This window comes from Neophocaena asiaeorientalis, unplaced genomic scaffold, assembly GCF_003031525.2.
Source record: "Neophocaena asiaeorientalis asiaeorientalis breed wild unplaced genomic scaffold, Neophocaena_asiaeorientalis_V1.1 scaffold487, whole genome shotgun sequence".
Lineage (NCBI taxonomy): Eukaryota > Metazoa > Chordata > Mammalia > Artiodactyla > Phocoenidae > Neophocaena > Neophocaena asiaeorientalis.
Window position 1 is genome coordinate 1,450,151 of NW_020173398.1, and position 21,646 is coordinate 1,471,796.

Sequence of the window (21,646 nt, forward strand, 5' to 3'; positions counted from 1 at the left end):
CATGAGCTTCTATTGTGAGGCTGTATCTGAGCCTCTTGTCCAGTAAATGTTTTTAATTCTACGTGTAGTTCTTTCAAGGAGGGCTTTCTATTAGCTCTCCTGTGGCTGAATGAACAGAAACCCTGAGAATACCAACCAAAATATTGATTCTACCCTGCTTTAAAAACAAAAAAAAAGTATGGCTCTGAGGGATAAAAATATGCTAATGTGTGTGAGACATCCCCATTTTTTAAAGGAAATGGAGGTATGTGTAATGCCTGGGTGGTTTCCACATTTGAGCAAAGGATGGTGATAGGACAGTGACATCTAGTGGTGTGCCTTTTGAAGAGCCTTCAGAGGCGAAAGATTTCTTACAGATCCCTTTCCATATCCTGATTCTTTCCCTGGGGCACCTCTTGTACATGAGTCACCTTTCCAAGTTGTAGTTTATAGACTTCATATTATGTCCAGAATGGAGGTGCTGTTGTTTATTATTCTTGGCTTTGCATATTGGACTGTAAAACTGGGATGGGAAAGTTCTGAAGTGCAGTGCTTTTAAGGGTTGGCCAAGAAAATCAGCAACAAGAGGATACTATCCAAGAAGTCATCTACCACCTTTTTTTATATGAAACCATACCAGTAACCGTGCTCATTTATACTCGATTCTGGGACAAAATTAATAAAAAAACATTAAAACAATGAAAACACTATATAGCACAGTCACTGTTTATGTCCTCAGAGATTCTGGTGCTAATAATGCCTGACATTGTTTATAAATGTAGTGGTGATGATAAGCATGTCATGTACACATGGTGATGTATATGTGTGGAAACCACAAATATTGGGACTTTTGGCTTATAAACCAGACCTCATCTTTCTAGACTGGGGGAGGTTATGATCTATCTTTTTGTTTAAGTACATCTTGATAGATCATTAAAAAGCAAATTATCTGTGAAAGCCAGCCGAGTTCTTAATGTATATTTGTTTTGTTATCAGGAGAATTTTGTTGTAATTCTGTATTAATTTCAGCATTTTTCTTCCAGTGATTCCGTATAGGTCAGTGATCATTCCCATCAAAAAGCTGAGCAATGCGATCATCACATCGAACCCTTGGATCTGTGTATCAGGAGAACTAGGAGACACGGGAGTAATGCAGATTCCCAAAAATCTCCTCGAAATGACCTTTGAAGTAAGTTCAGCTAATACCTTTCTTTTTTTTTTTGCGGTATGCAGGCCTCTCACTGTTGTGGCCTCTCCCGTTACGGAGCACAGGCTCCGGACGCGCAGGCTCAGCAGCCATGGCTCACGGGCCCAGCCGCTCCGCGGCATGTGGGATCTTCCCGGACTGGGGCACGAACCCGTGTCCCCTGCATTGGCAGGCGGACTCTCAACCACTGCGCCACCAGGGAAGCCCAGCTAATACCTTTCTTAGCACAAAGTGTCATACATAGTTCTACACAACGATGCCAGTTTCACTTTTTCATTTTTCCTTGAGTCAAATAATATAAAGGAGTAATTAAGCATGCAGGATGATTTTGGGGATTATATACCTAAAGTTGTCTTGAACACGTGAATTTTTGTATTTTTATTGTTATTTTAATTGTTAAGCTCTATTTTTCCACTCATAATGGTGCACTCTGGGGCTTTGCCAGGTCCTATTCCATAATTCCCAGTGCCTAGCACGGAACCTGGCAAGTAGAGAACATTCAAGTAATGCTTTCCTCACAGTGGTTCTCTTCCAAACTGTAAATTCACCCTACCTGAACCTAGACAAAGGGACGGGGGAACTGCTATCCATGCTTTTGGTTTTTAGACCGCGTGGTGATATTTATAAAGTGATTTTGCAAAAATATACCTTTCACTATGGTAGTCAGTTTTCAGGTCTTACCTGGTGAAGTATTCCCATACTTTTGAGCCCACATGCTGGTTGATCCTCACATGCAGGAAGAAGGCAAACAGCTGTTCTTGCTTCAGGAGGGAAATGGTGCTAACTGAAATGTCCTGTTCTCATGTTCCTTGGAGTCTAGGTATAGCAGTTTCCACTCAGAGTCATAACACTGCCCAAGAGCTAATTTTGACACTATCTATCTAGTGGGGTCACAGCCATCTGTATATAAAAGATTAAAATCCTTGGCTTTTCTTCGACTACCAAGTACGGAACATAAACTGCATTGTAAGTCCCATCATTGCTGTTTCTAGACTCTCACATCTGCCTACTTCTTTCCATCTCTGCTGCCACAACTAAGTCAAGATGCCATCCTCCCTCACCTAGATCGCTGTGATTCAAAGACGTCAAGGGCTTTGAGAACTCATAGTTCTGATGTCTATGATCTGGGGTCTATGTCTGGGGTAGACCCCAGATCTCGGGTCTATGTCTGGGGTCTATGATCTTTTATCAGAATTTAAAAGTCAGAATTTAGTTGACATTTATTTTCACCATTCCTATTATCATCACTTTCTTTTGTATTTGTCCACAATGGGTCAGGAAGGACACTGATAACTATGTTTTTTTTTGGTTTTTTTTTTCTTTTTAACAACAGCTTCAAAGACTTCTAGGTGAGGTTTGAAGTCAGTTCTGCCTTAGTATTTTATTAGAAGCAGAAAACTAGTCATGTTGGTGATTTTTTGTATCTATAATTGTTTCTCTGACCTCTCTGCATCTAAATCTAAACAGCATCCTTTTCCCACTTCTTGAGATTCTTCTCATCCTTCATAGGCACAAATCACTGACTCTGCAATGTTTCTGGGTTCTCCAATTAGAAATCATCGTTCTTTCCCCAGTGTTCTTCAAGTACCTGTTTACATCTCTACTCTAGGGCATTGTGCAGTCCCTCTCATTTGATAGTTAATGTTCCTATGGCTCCTGTCTCATTAGAAGGGATCTGTTAGGTGTGAATATTTTTCTCTAGTGCACAGCAGAACACATTATGCAGAGTAGGTCCTCCGCAGTTGTTAAATTGGATGGAACCATGGCACCACTGCTAAAGCTGAGAGGTAGCAGGAAGGGATCAGGTACTGAGTAACCTGTGGTCCTGTCCCTGCAGTGCCAGAACCTGGGGAAGCTGACTACTGTTCAGATTGGTCACGATAACTCAGGACTGTTAGCCAAATGGCTAGTGGATTGTGTCATGGTCAGAAACGAAATCACAGGACATACATACAGGTAAGTAAATGTCCTTGGGAGCTCACACTTCTTTTAAGACTCTTTAGACAAGAAAAAGTTTGAGAATTATTTTCATTCCAAAGCTTTCCCGCTGCCTTCTGAATTTTAGTTTAGTTTTTTGGGTTGTTTTGTTTCTGTTTATGTCATAACAAAATTGTGTTATTTTGTTCCAAATACAAAATTGTCCCCAAAATACTTTTAAGAAACTGATTGTGTTTGCTGCTAATGCTTAGTCCACAAATGTTGAAAATGATTGGTGGAAGTCTGATAAAAAAAAAAAAGGAAACAAAAAAGAAGCTTAAAATAATGTCAGTAAGAGGAAAGGGCTGTTTCAGATGCTCCTGGGCAAAGCCAGCACTCTTCTTTGAGAACATTCTCCTCTTTTCTCCTGTAACTTAACTCCCACATTAGCATCTAGTTTGAAGATATTGTTGTTGAAACTAACCCCAGAATTTTAATACAGACGAGGTATGAGAAAATATTAAAGAATTATTTTAACTTGATGATAACAATTTATTCTCTTTATATAAGAGAGAATATCTTTAGTTTTCAGAGACTCATACTAAAGTGCTTGGGAGTAAAATGTCCTGTTGTTTGTAATTTACTTTAAAATACTTTTAACAAAAAATAAAAATGAAGCATATGGCAAAATGTTATGTTTAAGTCATAAGAATATGGGTGTCTCTTATCTTTTCTACTTTTTTATGTGTTTGAAATTTTTCATAATGAAAAAAGCAACCCACAGGCACTAAAATGATGGGCTTCACCCATGGTGCCATTTAAAAATTCTAATTAAAGCTAGTAAGATATTGGTGATTCTGAAGTTTGTTTCTGTCCTACCAGGTTCCCATGCGGGCGGTGGCTGGGGAAAGGCATTGATGATGGAAGCCTGGAGAGAATTCTCATTGGAGAATTGATGACATCAGCAGCAGATGAGGATCTAGTGAAGCAGTGTCGGACTCCACCCCAGCAGAAGTCACCCACCATGGCCAGGAGACTAAGCATCACTTCACTGACAGGAAAAACTACCAGTAAATAGTTTTTTTATTTTCCAGTGTGTCATGTTGCAGGCATCATGTAGCCATTTCATAGAAAACTGTTGAATTAATGAATTACGGTAAGGAGATTGAAAAGAAAAAAGCTGAGGAAAATTAATTTGAGAGAAAGGCTTTAAGAGTGGGGAGAGAGGGCTTCCCTGGTGGCGCAGTGGTTAAGAATCCACCTGCCAATGCAGGGGACACGGGTTTGAGCCCTGGCTAGGGAAGATCCCACATGCCGCAGAGCAACTAAGACCGTGCGCCACAGCTACCTAGCCTACGCTCTAGAGCCTGCAAGCCACAACTACTGAGCCCGCGTGCCACAACTACTGAAGCCCATGCACCACAACTACTGAAGCCCGTGCTCTGCAACAAGAGAAGCCACCACAATGAGAAGCCTGCGTGCAGCGAAGAGTAGCCCCCACTCACCACAAGTAGAGAAAGCCCACACGCAGCAACAAAGACCCAACGAGGCCAATAAAATAAAATAATTAAAAAAAAAAAAAGAATGGGGAGAGAAAAAAGGAGGAAAAATAAAGCAGGACATTAACAAATAGTTAAAAGCCCCTGAAGAATTTAGATGCTAAAATCCAACAAAAACTGCCTGCTTCTGTTTTAATTAAGCTTTGGAAGTATGAATAAATAATATCTTGCCTGAAACTTGAAGGAGGAATAAGGACAGTTACATGTTACAGTACTCCTACATCTAGTTATCCAGAGCCCCTTTTTCTAAGAGGAATTCTAAAAATTCCTCTCCCTACCCCACCCCCAACTTCCTGTAGAAGTGATAAAACAAAATACTATAAAAAAGTGAATTCTGTGGATAGGATACTATGTTCATATGCCATTTTGAATAGTACAATAAACTTCTAATTTATACTAATGTGGTCTTTAATAGGCTGAATAATGTCTCCCAGGGGTATCAGATTTTAATCCCTGGGATCTGTAAATGTTACTTTATTTAGAAAAAGGGTCTTGGCAAATATAATTAAGTTAAGGAACTTGAGATGGGGGGATTATCCTGGATTATCCAGGTAGGCCCTAAATGCAATCACATGTATTCTTATAAGAGGGAGGCAAAAGGAAATTAGACACACACAGAGGAGAAGACAATAGAAAGATGGAGGCAGAAATTGAAGTGATGCGGCCACAAGCCAAGGAATGCCAGAGCCACCAGAGCTTGAAGAGGCAAGGAGCAGCTTCTTCCACTGAGCCTCCAGAGGAAGTGCAGCCCTGTCCACACCTTGACTTCTGCCTGGTGATACTGATTTCTGACTTTTGCCTTTGGAATTGTGGGAGAATAAATTTCTGCTTTTTTACGTTACCAAATTTGTGGTAACCTAGTACCAGAACCACAGAAAACTAATAAAGAGGCAGTATGATTTAGTGAAAAATCACAGAAGTTTATCAGTGAAGTGGTTTTACTTCAGTTTATAGACAGTAACCATGAGTAGAATAAGAGGTACCTAAGAGGTCCTTAGTTAGCTAACAAAGCAGCTTCCTTAGCTATTATTATTCCATATCCATTTCTTAGTACATAGTAATGTATTAGCTATTAGAATGATACAGTCTAAAATGTAAAATTATTCTTTCTCAAATGATTCCCTGTATTCATAATTCTTCTCTGCCTTCAGAAGTAAACTTACACACACACTAGAAGAGCTAAAATAAGGGTAGAGAACAGTGGAATATTCATATATTGTCAGTGGGAATGCAAAAGGAAAAAAACATTTGGCAATTTCTTTTAAAGATATACACATACTAAAAAAAAAAAAAAAAAAAAAGATATACACATACTAACCATACACTTGACCCAGCAGTCCCACTCTAGATATATACCCCAAAGAAATGAATACATATATCTACACCAAGACTTGTACTCAAATGCTGCTAGCAGCTTTATTCATAATAGCCAAAATGGAAGCAACCCCAGTGTCCACCAGCTGGTGAGTGGAGAAGCAGATAGTGGTAGATCTAGTCAATGGGATACTATTCAGCAATACTGTGGATATATCTAGCATCACGGATGAATCAAAACTATTATGCCAGGTGAGAGAAACCAGACACAAAGGACCAGACACTATATGATTCCATTTGTATTAAATTCTGGAAAAGCCAATATAATAACGATGAAAAGCAGATCAGCAGTTGACAGGGGTTATGAGCTGGGGAAGGGGATTGACTGAAAAGGGGAATGGGGGAACTTTTTGGGTTGATGGAAATTTTCTATATTATGTTTGTGGTGATGGTTATATGTCTATACATCTGTCAAAACTCATCAAATTACACACTTAAAATTGGTGAATTTATTGTATGTAATACCTCAGCTATGCTGATTTAAAATTAAAAAGTGGATTTCAGTTCAGTCCTTCCAAATTATTACAACTTGTGAATCAGTCCAATTTTATGGGGTATTAATGTTTTGAGAGGCCTTATCCCCCGCTTCCAGTCATATTTTCTTTCTCATTAAGCAGAAAATTTTAAATAATGTGAAACTCAGAGATGGGTACCGTGGTGTTTTTTTCACAGTGTGTGCAAGGTGATATTTAGAGAACTAAACATTTTAAATTGGTTTCAAAGTAATGCTGATCAGCACAGGGTTCATTCGAAATGAATAAAAGATTTCAACGTAGATCTTCATGTTTAAAAGAGAAAGTTACAAGTAAAAAGATTACTAGGAGCTGGAGATGACACAGTATCAGTCCTTCAATTATAAGAGGTTTCCATTTTAACAACTTTTTTGCATTGGTATAGAGAAAACTTACTTGAGTCTTACCTGGAAAATGTCTTATGCAAGAAATCCTCCAGCAGTATGAATTTAAAGATTCTTAAATTCTAGACTGTATAGCATGTCATTTATAGTGTGATATGTGAGTTTGATTTAAGAGTTAATCACTACAAGAAAAGACCAATTATTTAATTTTTCTCTTGTTACTTACTTCTATCCATGGATGAAACCTGTTTACCACCTTTCTTCCTTTTCCGTCTTTTTCTCCTTTTTTTTTTTTTTTTTTTTAATCATTCTTGGGGTTTGGGAGGCAAAGGTGCTTTAGATTCCATTCAAGAAACCCACCAAGCTCCCCCTCAGGAAGGGGGCCTAGATAAGCAAGTACTGTCTGAGAGAATGAAGCAGTGCCCAGATGGACTAAGTGGCCAGAAAGAAACAGTTCTGGGCTTCGAGGCAGGGTGTCCCCATGTACCTGGCATCTTTAAACATATACCCTTTTACTTTTAAGACAACAGCAAAGCACACGATCCAAATTAGACATTCAGAGCTCCAGAAGCCTTAGTCTGTGCCTACTAAGGACTCGGAGGTAGGTGGGATAAGGGGTACCTGAGGGATGATGCTGTGGGTCTTTCCCACCTCTCTCCTTAGATCTGAGGACTAGTAGCACTTTGTGACAGGCACCATGCCAGATGACTTACACATAAGATCTCATTCACTTTTCCCTGTGACCCAAGAGGTGTGTGTTTTCCCTGTTATAGATTGAAGAAACTCAAACTCAGAGGAAGTTAGATAATTTGACCAAGGTTATGGATTGCAAGTGGTAAGGCTGGGATTTGAATCTTGGGGGTCTCTTGGTTTCTACTCCATTGTGCCAATATGCCTCCCCCTTGGCCAAACTGGCCAAGGCAAGTTTCACGGAACCCTGACAAGCCAGCCTACTCTGGTGAAGTGTTTCCACCACAGGCAGGCACAGTTGATGTCCTGTAGTACTTTGGTTTATTTCCCTTGCATGAGAATTCAGCCATTATTGATTATTTTTTAGAACCCAATGCTGGACAGATCCAAGAAGGAATTGGAGAAGCTGTGAACAATATTGTGAAACATTTTCACAAACCTGAAAAAGAGGTATGATGGGCTATAAAACTTAATATGGTAGGATTTTAAAGCTGCTTTATACATGATACATAAGGCAATAAAAGGTGCTTTAATTTTAATTTGTAAGCTTTCTAATAGCTGCAAAAAATGCTTCATTGCTACTCTCAGCACTTGTTCCTCTAGTATTTTTCCTAAACATCGAGCAAGAGCTTATTCTCCGGCACTGTGTGTTGCGCTCCACAGAGAGGAAGCCTCACTGTGTTGCTGTGTGGAGAGAGTGGCTTAGTTGCAGCACTTGAGCAAGTTTTCCACCATGGCTTCAAATCTGCTCGCATCTTTCACAAGAACGTCTTCATCTGGGACTTCATAGGTAAATTAAAGCTGGTGTGTGTTGTTATAAGGTCATCAAAATGTTTCTTAGAAAACTCAAACTCAGGGATTGGAGTGAATAAGTTAGTGATAAGGGTGTATGTTTTTAAAAGTAAATATCAAATAAGCAGTATCTGTGCTTTTCATTCAGTCAACAAATATATATAAATGTCCACAATATTCTAAACAGTATTCTAGATGCTCAAGATATACATAAAGATAAAAGTAAACAAAACACAGAAATTCCTATGGTTGACAAATTTATAATCTGGTAGGGGCAAACAATACACAAAAACATAACAGATATGCAATTCATCTGATATATTGGAAGGTCATCGTTGATCCGGAAAAAAATAGAGCAAGGTGAAAGGAAATGGAGTGGGGGCACTCTTTTAATGGGGGTGCTTATAGACTTTGTTGACAAGGTAACATTAAGCAAAGACTTCAAGGAAGTGAGCCTTGTGAATACGGGGAAGAGGGCACTGGAGGCTGAAAGAAGCACCCCAGCAGAGCAGGGTGGGGCTGTGCTTGGCCTTGCATGGAGCAGCAGGCATGTCGGTGGGACCGGAGCAGAGTGAGGGAGAGGGGCTGGGATTTGGAGGAGAGGGTGTTTACTGCCAGAGCCGGTTGTGAAGGGCCTTCTAGGCCTCTGGAAGCACTTTGTTCTTTATACTGAATGGTATGGGAAGTCCTTGGAACGCCTGGAGCTAAGGAATGACATGATATAATCTATGTTTTAAAAGGATCACTCTAGTTCTGTGCTGTCCAGTATGGTAACCAGTAGTCACATGTGGCTATTTAAATTGGCTTAATTTAAATTAAGTTTAAAATTCACTCCCTCAGTCACACCAGCCCTATTAGTGGCTGTAGAATTGGACCTTGCAGATGTAGAATATTTTCATCATCATGGAAGGTTCTACCGGAATGTACTGCTCTAGCTCGCTAAACTTTGTATTCTTTATTTTGCTATGCAGCTTCTTCTACAATTCCCAGTTTCTTTCACAGGGAAATTAATCATTTCATGTTTGTAAACAAGGCCTGGATGAAGTAGTTGATTTTATCCAATAACTTTTCGACAAAGAAAGGAAAGTTGACAGAGCTAGGCCCCCTAGGGTGGGTTGGTTTTTTTTCTTTTCTTTTTTTTTTTTTGCGGTATGTGGGCCTCTTACTGTTGTGGCCTCTCCTGTTGTGGAGCACAGGCTCCGGACGAGCAGGCTCAACGGCCCCGGCTCACGGCCCACGGCCCAGCCACTCCGTGGCATGCGGGATCCTCCCAGACCGGGGCACGAACCCGCATCCCCTGCATCGGCAGGCAGACTCTCAGCCACTGGGCCACCAGGGAAGCCCTGGTTTTTTTTCTTTTGGAATGCATAGACTCTTACTGCTCCTGCTTCTGATATGTATATACATAACTCTTCCTCAGATTTTTTTTTTTAATAAATTTATTTATTTTTGGCTGTGTTGGGTCTTTGTTGCTGCACACAGGCTTTCTCTAGTTGTGGCACACGGGGGCTACTCTTCGTTGCGGTTCGCGGGCTTCTCATTGCCGTGGCTTCTGTTTGTTGTGGAGCACGGGCTCTAGGCGCACGGGCTTCAGTAGTTGTAGCACGCGGGCTCAGTAGTTGTGGCTCACGGGTTCTAGAGCGCAGGCCCAGTAGTTGCGGTGCACGGGCTTAGATGCTCCATGGCATGTGGGATCTTCCCGGACCAGGGCTTGAACCCGTGTCCCCTGCATTGGCAGGCGGATTCTTAACCACTGCGCCACCAGGGAAGTCCCTCTTCCTCAGATTTACTGAAGCAGTTCCATTTCAAGGATTTTGTTGCACAGTGTTAGCCAGCCATTCTATAACTAGAACAGAGGGTGCCACCTCAATGGCTACCATGTCTTTGCTACTTACTCTTAGAAGGCTCCAGTCTTAACAGACAAGTTCATGGGGGTTTTTTTCTTTGCTGTCAACTGCCATTTCTTGAAGGTATTCTAAAGAGAGTAAACGTTCCAACCGTCTGGAATGCAGTCTAGATTAGAAAATAGACTCCTGGGAGCATATTGTTCTACCGTGAAACATGGGCCTCTAGAATTTATTGTGAAACCAGGATAAAGTAATGGTTTTGGTTTTAAGGCTGGCTATAATGCAAAGTGTCGTTAGTATTTCCAGGATAAACCAAGTGATTCATCTTTTTTTATTTGAAGTATTATGTGTATTGTGATATGACTCTGACTTCCTTCTCCAGAGAGAGCAGTTGCCTATTTTGAAACAACTGACCAGATTCTAGACAATGAAGATGATGTCCTCATTCAGAAATCATCCTGCAAAACCTTCTGCCACTATGTAAATGCTATTAATACTGCACCCAGGAACATTGGGAAGGACGGCAAATTCCAGATTTTAGTTTGCCTTGGAACACGGTATTAAGCCAGTTCTTGACTTTCCCTGTCTTTGTCACATGCTGAGCAAGAATTTAGAAAAGATTATACCAGATCATGCCCCTTCCAAAGCTCTCCCGTGGGTTTCTTTCGTACCAAATTTTATGGGACTCCTGTTTATTGGGTGCTTGCTATGTGTTGGGCAGTATGTTCAGTACTTCACGTACATTATCTTATTTAACCCTCCTGTCACTTTACCACCACCACTGCATGAAGTAGCAAGCGATATCCCCACTGTACAGATGAGAAAATAGAAAGTAGAAGAGGCACGGGTAAGTTAACAAACTTTCCCAAGGTCACACAGCTAGAAAGAAGCAAAGCCAAGATTTACACCTAGTCGCACTCCAGAGCCCAAAGCTCTGAACCGTTACACAGTACTGCACCAGAGGTGGGTGGATAAGTAATAGGTAGATTGGTAGATAATTAGACACACCAGCACATTCACACATATATATTTCCTATATAGAGCTTGTATAGTGTGTATATGCTACCATGTTGCTTTAATTTTAATACATTGTGGAATTCTTACTAAGTAATTCTTGCTATGGAAAGTCTTCTCCTTAAGACAGTTTCCTACCCCTTTCTTTTTTTTAAATGACGCATAGGAGCTGTACACTCCATTAATTTTAAAACGGCTCTCAGAATTGTAAGAAATGAACCACATAGCTCTTTAGAAGATTTTTTTATCTGTGCAATGTTTGTTTTCTTCTAAACCCCTAGAAGCCCCAGCAAGAGGTGCAGGATGGCCTAGCTGCCTTGTCATGAAGGCTTAGCGAGAGGTGCTCAGTGAGGATGTCTTAGCTACTTAGTGACAGATAGCTCATGTCAGTTTAATCAGGAAACACTGAAGATTGAGATTCTGTCCTCCTGAAACAACTGGTTTACTGAGCTAAGTTCTGTATTTCTTCTTAATAAAAGCTGCCCAATTTCAGCTGTGTTTTTTAAAGTTCCTTTCGAGTATGATCCTTATCTCCTTTTATCTCTTTACTGTTCTGATTTATTAGACCAGCACAACCCCTCTTTTGGTTTATAAAATCTACGTCATGTTTTTCTGCTTTGATTTTGTTCCTTACCTTGTAGTGTTGTGTAAATTTTTTTAAAAAAAGCGCTAGTCCCTACAATTAAATGGAAACTTTCTTCACAAAAGGTCAATATACTTTGGCATGCCTTGCCACAGATGTCTGATTAACACCCCTGTAAAAAAAGAATACAAAATGGCATTCTGCCTTTTTTTAAAGTGATGGAATCAGAATAGAGAATTTCTTTAATACATGTAAGTCCTTATGGCCAACTTGTGCAGACCGACTTTTAGAACCTGATGGGTTTCCTCGTTAGCTTACACTGTCTCATTACCTTATCTTTTTAACCAGTCATTATCCAGCTAGTTGACTTTGGTTTTGTCTTTGGTGACCTCAGAGCTTGGCTAGATTTTTCCCCATCCAGTCCCACACCCATACCTTCCCGTCGTCAAAAGCTCCAGTGTGTGCCTTGTTCTCCAGCGAGGGCAGCAGTGCTCAGGACTTGTTTCTGTTTGGGTCTGTAGGGATCGCCTGCTCCCACAGTGGATTCCGCTGTTAGCTGAGTGTCCTGCCATCACCCGAATGTATGAGGAGAGTGCCCTCCTGCGAGATCGCATGACCGTCAACTCCCTCATCCGCATTCTGCAGACCATCCAGGACTTCACTATAGTCTTAGAAGGCTCACTCATCAAAGGAGTGGATGTGTAACCCAATTAGCTAGAAATTCTCAGTCCAGACCCCTTGTTCCTGAACCTTCCCCAACGATGGGGACTGATTTGGACTTGTCTGATGAGGTAGTGAGTCACTGCAGGGGGCAACACACCGTATCCCCCAATTTGAACAATGCTGACACTACAGACAAGGTAAAGTGCTGTATTGTAGTTCATTTGAACCTGGAATTTAGTATAAAATAGAGTATTTTCATGTGTTAGATGTGTGTAAATATGCTCTCTTCTTTGAGAAATTATATTACTCTAATAAGATAACTTTTCTTAGATTGAATATTCCTGTGACTTAAAATAAGTAGTTTAAAAGTATTGGGAGGTGGGGGGTGGGGGGAGGAGAAAGAGTGGTGCTAGTCAGGAAGAAGCCAGTAAACATGGAAATACAGTGCAACCCAGTGGGGCTTTTTTTTTCCTCCCCGTATCACAAAGGAACTCAGAATGCATTGTTACGTTGTAACCAGTCATCCTGGTGTCTGATCCTTTGTATTGTGAATGTAAACAGCTTTACCTACTGTAGGGGATAGTAGCCCTCACTTACAGCTTTTAAGTTTCACATGGTTTCATACGTTTGAATTGAGCCACTTTTCCAGTCTTTTGGAAAAATTTTTTCCGTCAGCACAAGATATGATTCAAATAGTTTAAATACTGTACCCCAGGAGCTTGGCTAAACTGGAAAGAGAACACACAAAGCCCTGAGAAGTGTGTTAACTTGTGGGATTATAACTTCTTTACACTTTGGAAAGATTAGCCTAGACTAACTTCATTCTTGGCATTTTTATTCTTGTTATTTGAGGTACTTTGGGGAGATGTGAATTTCAGAGTGTTGGCCTCATGGTCTTAAGAACTGCAAACAGCAATTTGATTCTGTACTTTTAATTTGGCCATCTCAACCCTGCAGTGGTCCCTTACCTCTTAAAGATAAACACAAACACGGTCTTTGTTTGGTTCCAATCACCCCCCTCCCCTCTCCCGGTGCACATCCCCCCTCAGGAAATGGAAAGAATGTTTAAGAAGGAGGAGGGCCCTGTGTGGCTTGGAATGTTTTTGTGAAAGTATTTGTTGACCATGATAATGCAAATAACAGAAGAAGAGAGAAAGAATGAACCCTTTCTGGGTGTTTCAGGGCAAGCTTTAAGTTCTTTTGTAAGCAGGGGTGAAAATGTAAAACAACTGGCCCAGAGAAGGTACAGGCCAGTACTGACAAAATGGAAGTGAAACAAGAGGCAACAATTTTAGGAGACCAAACATTGTAACTTTCCAGTTTGGTATTTTTTAAGGAAGTTAAATAAATTTGGTATTAGCTCGTTACCTTAAGTCTTCACCTTACGGTCAGTCCTTTAAGTCTAATTAGGCATTTGCATGTTGTTAGCAGGGAAATTGCCTCAGCAGAGCTCCAGATTTTGTTCCCAGTTGTGGCTGAGAAGCAAAGCCATGGCCTCTCAGGACCCTTGTGTAATCTGAGGGTCCAGGCTTTAGCTAATAGCGTTGTTTACCTTTTTTCCTGGAAGAAGAAACTAATGAAACAAGTGCCTCACTCCCTTTATCAAACACTGTATTCAGCCAAGGCACACGCCCTTTTAATACGTGACTTGAGTACTTGAGGAGGGTAGGGAGAGTGGAAGGCAGCATTTAGAAACCCATGGAAAGGGTTTAAGAAGATGGTTCTGGGTGACCTGGGTAGACCAGAAATTTGTTTGCCTACAGCTGAAGTTTGTCCACAGTGGTGTGACTGTTCCAGGGACATGGAAAGTCTGTTATGGGAGACATCCAGAACCTGTTTCACACTAGGCACTTACTGTTTCAGTGATGAGAAACCATAGCGTGATCCAATCCCGGATTTTGTCATTGTTACCTTTTCCAAAGGACATGCTTCTGACACATTCTGGGCAAACAGAGAGATGGCTTAGGTTAGCAGGCTAGAATTGAGTCATCTAGTCTAGCCTTCTCATTTTACAGATGGGAACACTTAAGGGTCAGAGAGATTAAATACTTACCCGCACACCTGTGACAACACAGAGTCTAGAATTCATGTTTTTTATTACACCAGGCTGCATGAGACTGGCCTCCAAGGCATTCATATTAATAGTCTTTCTACCCTTGGTTGTTTATTCATCCACCTATACAGGTAGCACAGGGATTAATATTCATTTTAACAAATTGTCCTTAAGTTATAGAGAATTACACCTATTTTAAAAAGTAGGAGCAGGAATTCTCTGGCGGTCCAGTGGTTAGGACTCTCACTGCCAAGGGCCTGGGTTTGATCCCTGGTCAGGGAACTAAGATCTCACAAGCCTCACAGTGCAGCCAAAAAAAAAAAAAAACTAGGAGCAAAATTGGATTTCGGACCTGTGAATAATACCAATACTTTAAAAATCAATACCTCCCAAAAGAGTTATACCTAAAGTTTCATCCCACTTTCTATTGTCTGACTACAGTAGTGAGATGACCAATTTCAAAAGAAGGAGTCACACCAGAACTGACACATCCTCTAGAATGCTAGGCCCTTTAGAGTGGTCACCTTGGGAGTCCATATATGTATGCCAGTGATAAAGCCAGTGCTCCAGACACCTGGGGGACCTCCTTATGAGCTGCCTGAATGACCTACAGCCCATTCTTTTGAATACTGCCAGTGATGGGAAATGGTGGCCTTTCAAAAGAAATTTAAAATTTGAAACAACAAAAAGTCCTTAGGTTACAAGTTGATGAATGAAAAGGATACTTAAGCAAAGTTTGGGGTCACATAAGAAACACAATTCTAAAGAAATAAGACTTAGTTCTTACATGGCTTATAACTGTCTTTGAGCCAATATCAAAATATTTTGAGCGGGACAGTAGCACAATCCTTAGAATAAATGTACATAGCCTTCTAAGCTGACTTTTGAAGGTCATTCAGAGGTATACTTTCTGCTCTGTTAACACTTTATTTTTTTTTCCTGTTAATACTTTAAACTAGTATATTGCTTTGTCATCACACTTCAAAGTTAAAGTACATAAAAATCAATTTTGTAATTGACTTTTTTTTTTCTCAAAATAAATTAAAAGTAATGCCTGGAATCATAATTAGTATTTTCACATAATAATAGGTTAAGAAGAAATTGTTTTAAAATTAACTTGCCAAAAATATTATCTCTTGAAACATTTATCTTCCAAGTGTTTTTCAAATGTCCTGAAACTCCTAATATCAACCTTGGTGACATAGTAGCATTACACCGACATTGGTATTATGTGTGAGACCCTGAAGCTGTGCCCTGTCTGGGGGCTTACCAGCGCCTTAAAAATGACTGAGGCTCAGTGTGGAGTAGTATAAAGTAGGGTTCTCGGTGGAGAAAAATGGGCTGCTGAGAACAAAAGGAAGGCCTCCCAACCTTATCCATCCTCTTTCCCACTGGGGGCAAGAATTTGATAGAAGAACCTAAAGCTTGCAAAAGTTTACGATTTCCCTCTAAAATTTATTTTAAATATTTCACACATTTTATACCTTTTATAACACTATGGTATTTACTTTAACATGGTTTTTTAAGAAATCATTTTAATGAACTTCTGTCACACTATATGAATGATACGGGGGAAATACTGAATTGCTCATATTTCCTTTTTTTGGCAATAAAGCACTGTAGTATGTAAATGTAAGTAAAAGAGGGATAGAGGCTATACATAACAGTTCATGTGTAGTAAATGTTGACACCTCTGAGATATTTTGAAACATGAGGCAACAGACAAGGACCTCAGATTCCCCAGGGAAATATTTATTTGACCGCATTGGAAGTGTAACTCTTAATGATGAAATAGCTTCTTTCTGCTAAGAATTATGATTTTTTCAGTAGATTTTCATTTTGAGAACTGTGAGTATTTTCTCTGTGAGGTTTACAGAAACTAGTCTATCTTTTTCACCATTCGAAAGGACAATCTGAACCGTAGCTATTTACATTTCAGTATTAACACACCTTCACTGATTGAGAATGGAGTCTTGAGATCATCTCTACTTTTGTAAAGTGAATCAATCCTATTTCCAAGTCATCCGTGTCATTTGAAGTCCATGTTTCTTATATAAGTATTTGTTACATTACCTTTTAGTGTAAAAGGAGGCAGAAACAAATACTAAGCTACTAGGTCTCTTATTCCTGTTAAAATACATTTATAAATCTCTTGAATCAAACTGATTTCCAAGCTTTTTGAAGAGGGTACCGATGGAGTGAGATCAGAGTAATCCAAGGAGAACCTCATCCTATCAGATCTTACTAGACATGATTGTCCTCTCAAGGACAAAATAAAGATTGGCTCCAGAAGGTTATCACATTGAGCAGTTAATACCAGAGTGAAGGGCTTCCCTGGTGGCGCAGTGGTTGAGAATCTGCCTGCCAATGCAGGGGACACGGGTTCGAGCCCGGTCTGGGAAATCGTCAAAAACAGTCTCCTCATCTGAAGGAATCCAGGGTATCCTTGGGTTATGTGGGAGGGAATCACGCTTGACCCAATTACCTAAATGTATTTACATGTGGCCCAGCCTTTATTCCAAACACCAGACAGATCTTATTAAAAGTAGAGAGGTATGGTAAGAGTTCCTGTTGTCAATCAAATGAGGGTGTTAAACTTATAAAAAGAATTCTCTATGTTACACTTGAACCATGTATAAATGTACCCTGTGTATCTTTTTTTTAAATGAGCATTTCTGCATTTAAATTATATTGTTTTCTTTGTATTGTTAACAAAATGCATCAGAACTGGATTTTTTTTCTCATCTGAGCATACTTAAAATTTAAAGAGTATTGTGATATCAAGCACTTTAACATATGTATCAGAGAAACTGATGTGGGTTTTTCAGGTTTTGGAGTACATTTAAATATGACTTTTCATGCTTCATTCTTTACAAATAAAACTGTGGGGTTGATACTCTGTTTTGCTTCATTTTTATAGAACCTTAATACTGAGCAGTTCACAGGGCAAGTGACTCCAGAAAGTAGAGGGATAAAACCATTATGATAGAAAAAACTACATAAAACCATTATGTAGTAGAAATATAGCCTGCTGGGCAACTGGTTATCTAAAAGGGGTAAAAAAAAAAAAAAAAAGAACCCTACCTCACACCATACAGAAAGATCAATTAATTCTTGGCTTAACAACCTAAATGTAAAAGGCAAAACAAAAATTTTTGAAGAAAATGTAGAATGTACTTATGAACTTGGGAAAGGGTAGTATTTAAACAAAACACTCAAAAATAACTAGATTTTTAGTCTGTAGCAAAAATGAAAGGCAGAGATTCATTGATTACCCACTATATGTTAAGCATTACTTTAGGTTAAGGACATAGAGCAGTTTAAACATACACATACATCAAATTCTTGCTATCATGGAATTTATATTCTAATGGAGGAGTTACACAATAAACATGACAAATAGGTAATACATATAGTAGTTAGATAATAACAACAAGCAAAGAAGAAGGATTGAAAGTATAGTTGGGACTGCTTAGAGATGGACTGCAATTGTAAATGGGTTAACCAGGGAAAGCCTCACTGAAAATGGAGTTGTCTTTAGCAGAAATTGGAAAAAGCATAAGAGAAACAAGTTTACAGGAGGAACATCAAGAGCTTACTTTTGGCAGTAAGTTTGGCATGCCTGATAGACATCCAAGTAAAGATGCTGATAGACAGTTGCACATATGGATTCGGAGTTCAGGGGAAAGTAATGGTGTGTTTGTCAGGGTCCAAATCAAGAAACAGAAATCACACAGCAATTTGAAGAGGGGTAGTTTAATGTATAGAACTATGTTAGAATTCTCCAGAGAAACAGAACCGACAGGATGTGTGTGTGTATGTATATGTATATAGAGAGAGATTTATTTTAAGGAATTGGCTCACACAATTGTAGAGCCTTGGTGAATCCAAAATCTGCAGGGTAGGCTGGTGGGCTGGAGACCCAGGCAAAGAGTTGTAGTTCGAGTTCAAAGAGGTTTGACTGGCAGAATGCCTTCTTGCTCTATTAAGGCCTTCAACTGATAGGATACATTATGGAGGGTAATCTGCTTTACTCAAAGTCCACCAATGTAAATGTTAGTCTTATCCAAAAAACACCTTCACAGAAACATCCAGAATAACGTTTGATAAATATCTGGGCTCCATGGCCCAGCCAAGTTGACACATAAAATTAACTATCACAGACTACTGTAATAAGAAATTGGAATTATGGACTATTTGCTATTAAGCAATGAAAAGAACTCTAAAGAATACAAGAATAGCATATATAGGAAGCAGCCACTAACCGTAGGGCTGAGGCAAGGCAAACCTAAAAAAGCTCCCTCCCCCTTAGGCTGAGAGTCAGACTTTTAATATTAAGAGGGCACAGCCATGGCCCACTGGATGGTAAAGAAGTTTACTGAGATGCTGCACCAGTGCCACTTGTTTGGAATCTGCTGTCAGGCACCAGGGAGACATCCATGGAGAGGTGGCATAGCCCAGAACTTGCTGGGAAACCACTGGAGAGGGTGCCAGGGAAGCCGTCCACTGGTGAATTCTATCAAAAATTTAAGGAAGAAATAATGAAAATTCTAATCAAAGTCTTCCAGAAAATGGATGAGGTATGTGTTAGTTTGCTAGAGCTGCTGTAACAAAGACTGGTTGGCTTAAACCACAGAAAGCTATTTTCTCACTATTCTGAAGGCTAGAAGTCTGAGATGAAGGTGTCAGCTGGATTTGTTTCTTCTGAGGCCTTTCCCTTGTCTTATAGATGGTCGTCTTACCTCTGTCTTTATATGGTCTTCTCTCAGTGCATGTCTGGGTCCTAATTTCTTCTTCTTACAAGGACACCAGTCATATTGGATGAGGGCCAACCCTAATGACTTCTTTTTAACTTAGCTCTTTAAATACGCTACCTCCAAATACAGTCACATTCTGAGGTACTGGGGGTTAGGACTTCAACATATGAATTCTGAGAGGACACAATTCAGCCCATAACAAGGTAATACTTCCCAACTCATCCCATGAGCCAGCATTACCCTGATACCTATATCAGACAAAGAAATTACAAGAAAAGAAAAATACAGACCAAGAACTCTCATGAATGTAGATGTAAAAATTCTTTTTTTTTTTTTTTTTTTGGTAAAAATTCTTAACAAAGTGTTAGTAATTCAAATCCAGTGATAAAAATGATATGTCATGACTAATTGGGGTCTATCAAGGAGAGCAAGGTTGGTTTAGCATTCAGTCAAGGAATATAATTCACCACAGTTACAGATTAAAAAATAAAGACAATTTATATGCTCATCCCAGTATACACAAAAAATTTTTGACAAATTCTAATGTTCATTCATGGTTTAGAAAAAAAAACCCAAAAATTCAGTGGACTTCCTCACCTCAGATATACCGTGTTCATGGATCAGAAAATACTGAAAGTCATCTGCAAAAAACCTACAGCTAACATCATCCTTTATGGGGAAATGCTGAGTGCTTCCCCCATAAGATCAAGAACAAGGCATGGATATCCACTCTTAATACTTCTGTTCAACATTGTACTATAGTCTCTAGTCAGTGCAATAAGACAAGAAAAAAAAGGCGTAAAGTTTGAAAAGAAAGTAAAACTGTATTCACAGATGACATGATGGTCCATGTAGACAATCCTATGGAATTTACTAAAAAGTTACTGATGCTAATAAGTGAGCTTATCAAGGGTGCAGGATATAGAGTCAATCTACAAAAATCAGGTGTATTTCTGTATGCAATAGCACTGCAGTGCAAATCTGAAATACTTGGGGATAAGTTTGACAAAAAATGTGTAAGACTTGCTCACTGAGAACTACTGAGGGAAACTAAAGAAGTCCTAAATACATGGAGAAATATAGTGTGGTCCTAGGTCAGAAGATTCAATATTATTAAGATGTCAGTTCTCCCCAAATTGATCTATAGAGTCAATGCAATCCCATTCAAACTCCCAGCAGTCTTTTTCGTAGAACTTAACAAATTGATCCTAAAATTAATGTAGAAATGCAAAAGCCCTAGAAGAGCCTAAATAACTTGGAAAAAGATAAACAAACTTGGAGGACTTATACTACCTGATTTCAATACTTACACTAAAGCTACAGTGATTAATAAATACAGTGTGGGGAAATTGAGGTAAAGTCAGACAAATAGATCAATTGAACAGAACAAAGAGTATGGTAATAGACCCAAACATATATGGTCAATTGCTCAACAAAGTTCAAGGGTTATTAAGTGACAAAGAGGATAGTCTTTTCAGTGAATGGTCCTGGAACAATTGAATAGCTACATGTAAAAGAAATGAAGTTTGATCCACACCTCCCACCATATACCAAAATCAACTCAAAATGGATCATAGATATAAATGAAAATCCTAAAATTACAAAACTTCGAAAGAAAACACATGGTGAATGACCTTGGGTTAGGCAAAGATTTCTTAGATATGAAAAAAGATACAGTCCTTAAAAAACATTGATCGAGACTTCCCTGGCGGTCCAGTGGTAAAGAATCTGCCTTTCAATGCAGGGGACGCTGGTTCAATCCCTGGTCGGGGAACTAAGATCCCACATGCTGCAGGGCAACTAAGCCCACCTGCCACAACTACTGAGCCCGTGTGACTCAGCTAGAGAGCCCACGTGCCACAAACTACAGAGCCCACACGCTCTGGAGCCCGCGCATCACAACTAGAGAGAGAAAACCTATAGGCCACAACTAGAGAAAAGTCTGTGCACCACAAATACAGAGAAGCCCAAGCGCCACAAGGAAAGATCCAGCATGCCACAATGAAGATCCCGTGTGCTGCAAATAAGACCTAATGCAGCCCAAAATTTAAAAATAATAATAAATAAATATTTTAAAAATTGATAAATTAGACTTAACAAAAATTAAGGGGCTTCTCTGGTGGCGCAGTGGTTGAGAGTCCGCCGGCCGATGCAGGGGACACGGGTTCGTGTCCTGGTCCAGGAATATCCCGCGTGCTGCAGAGCGGCTGGGCCCGTGAGCCATGGCCGCTGAGCCTGTGCGTCCGGAGCCTGTGCTCCGCAACGGGAGAGGCCACGACAGTGAGAGGCCCGCGTACCGCAAAAAAAAAAAAGAATGTATGTATGCTTTTGTTTTTTCAAGTTTCAGACATTTAT

General features: G+C 39.8%; 1 protein-coding gene across 2 annotated transcripts in view; it reads left to right on the top strand.

The window, feature by feature from the left end:
• The window catches only part of DENND5B (DENN domain containing 5B), a 207,139-nt gene extending 190,279 nt beyond the window's left edge, over positions 1-16,860 (top strand). For both annotated transcript variants that reach the window (XM_024747115.1, XM_024747113.1), the window contains 7 exons: positions 1,023-1,168; positions 3,024-3,142; positions 3,986-4,173; positions 7,950-8,032; positions 8,246-8,372; positions 10,604-10,778; positions 12,340-16,860. In XM_024747115.1, coding sequence (XP_024602883.1) covers positions 1,023-1,168; positions 3,024-3,142; positions 3,986-4,173; positions 7,950-8,032; positions 8,246-8,372; positions 10,604-10,778; positions 12,340-12,523 — 1,022 coding nt within the window. In that variant the 3' untranslated portion in view covers positions 12,524-16,860. The remainder of the gene's footprint in view (positions 1-1,022; positions 1,169-3,023; positions 3,143-3,985; positions 4,174-7,949; positions 8,033-8,245; positions 8,373-10,603; positions 10,779-12,339) is intronic.
• Positions 16,861-21,646: the final 4,786 nt, after the last annotated feature.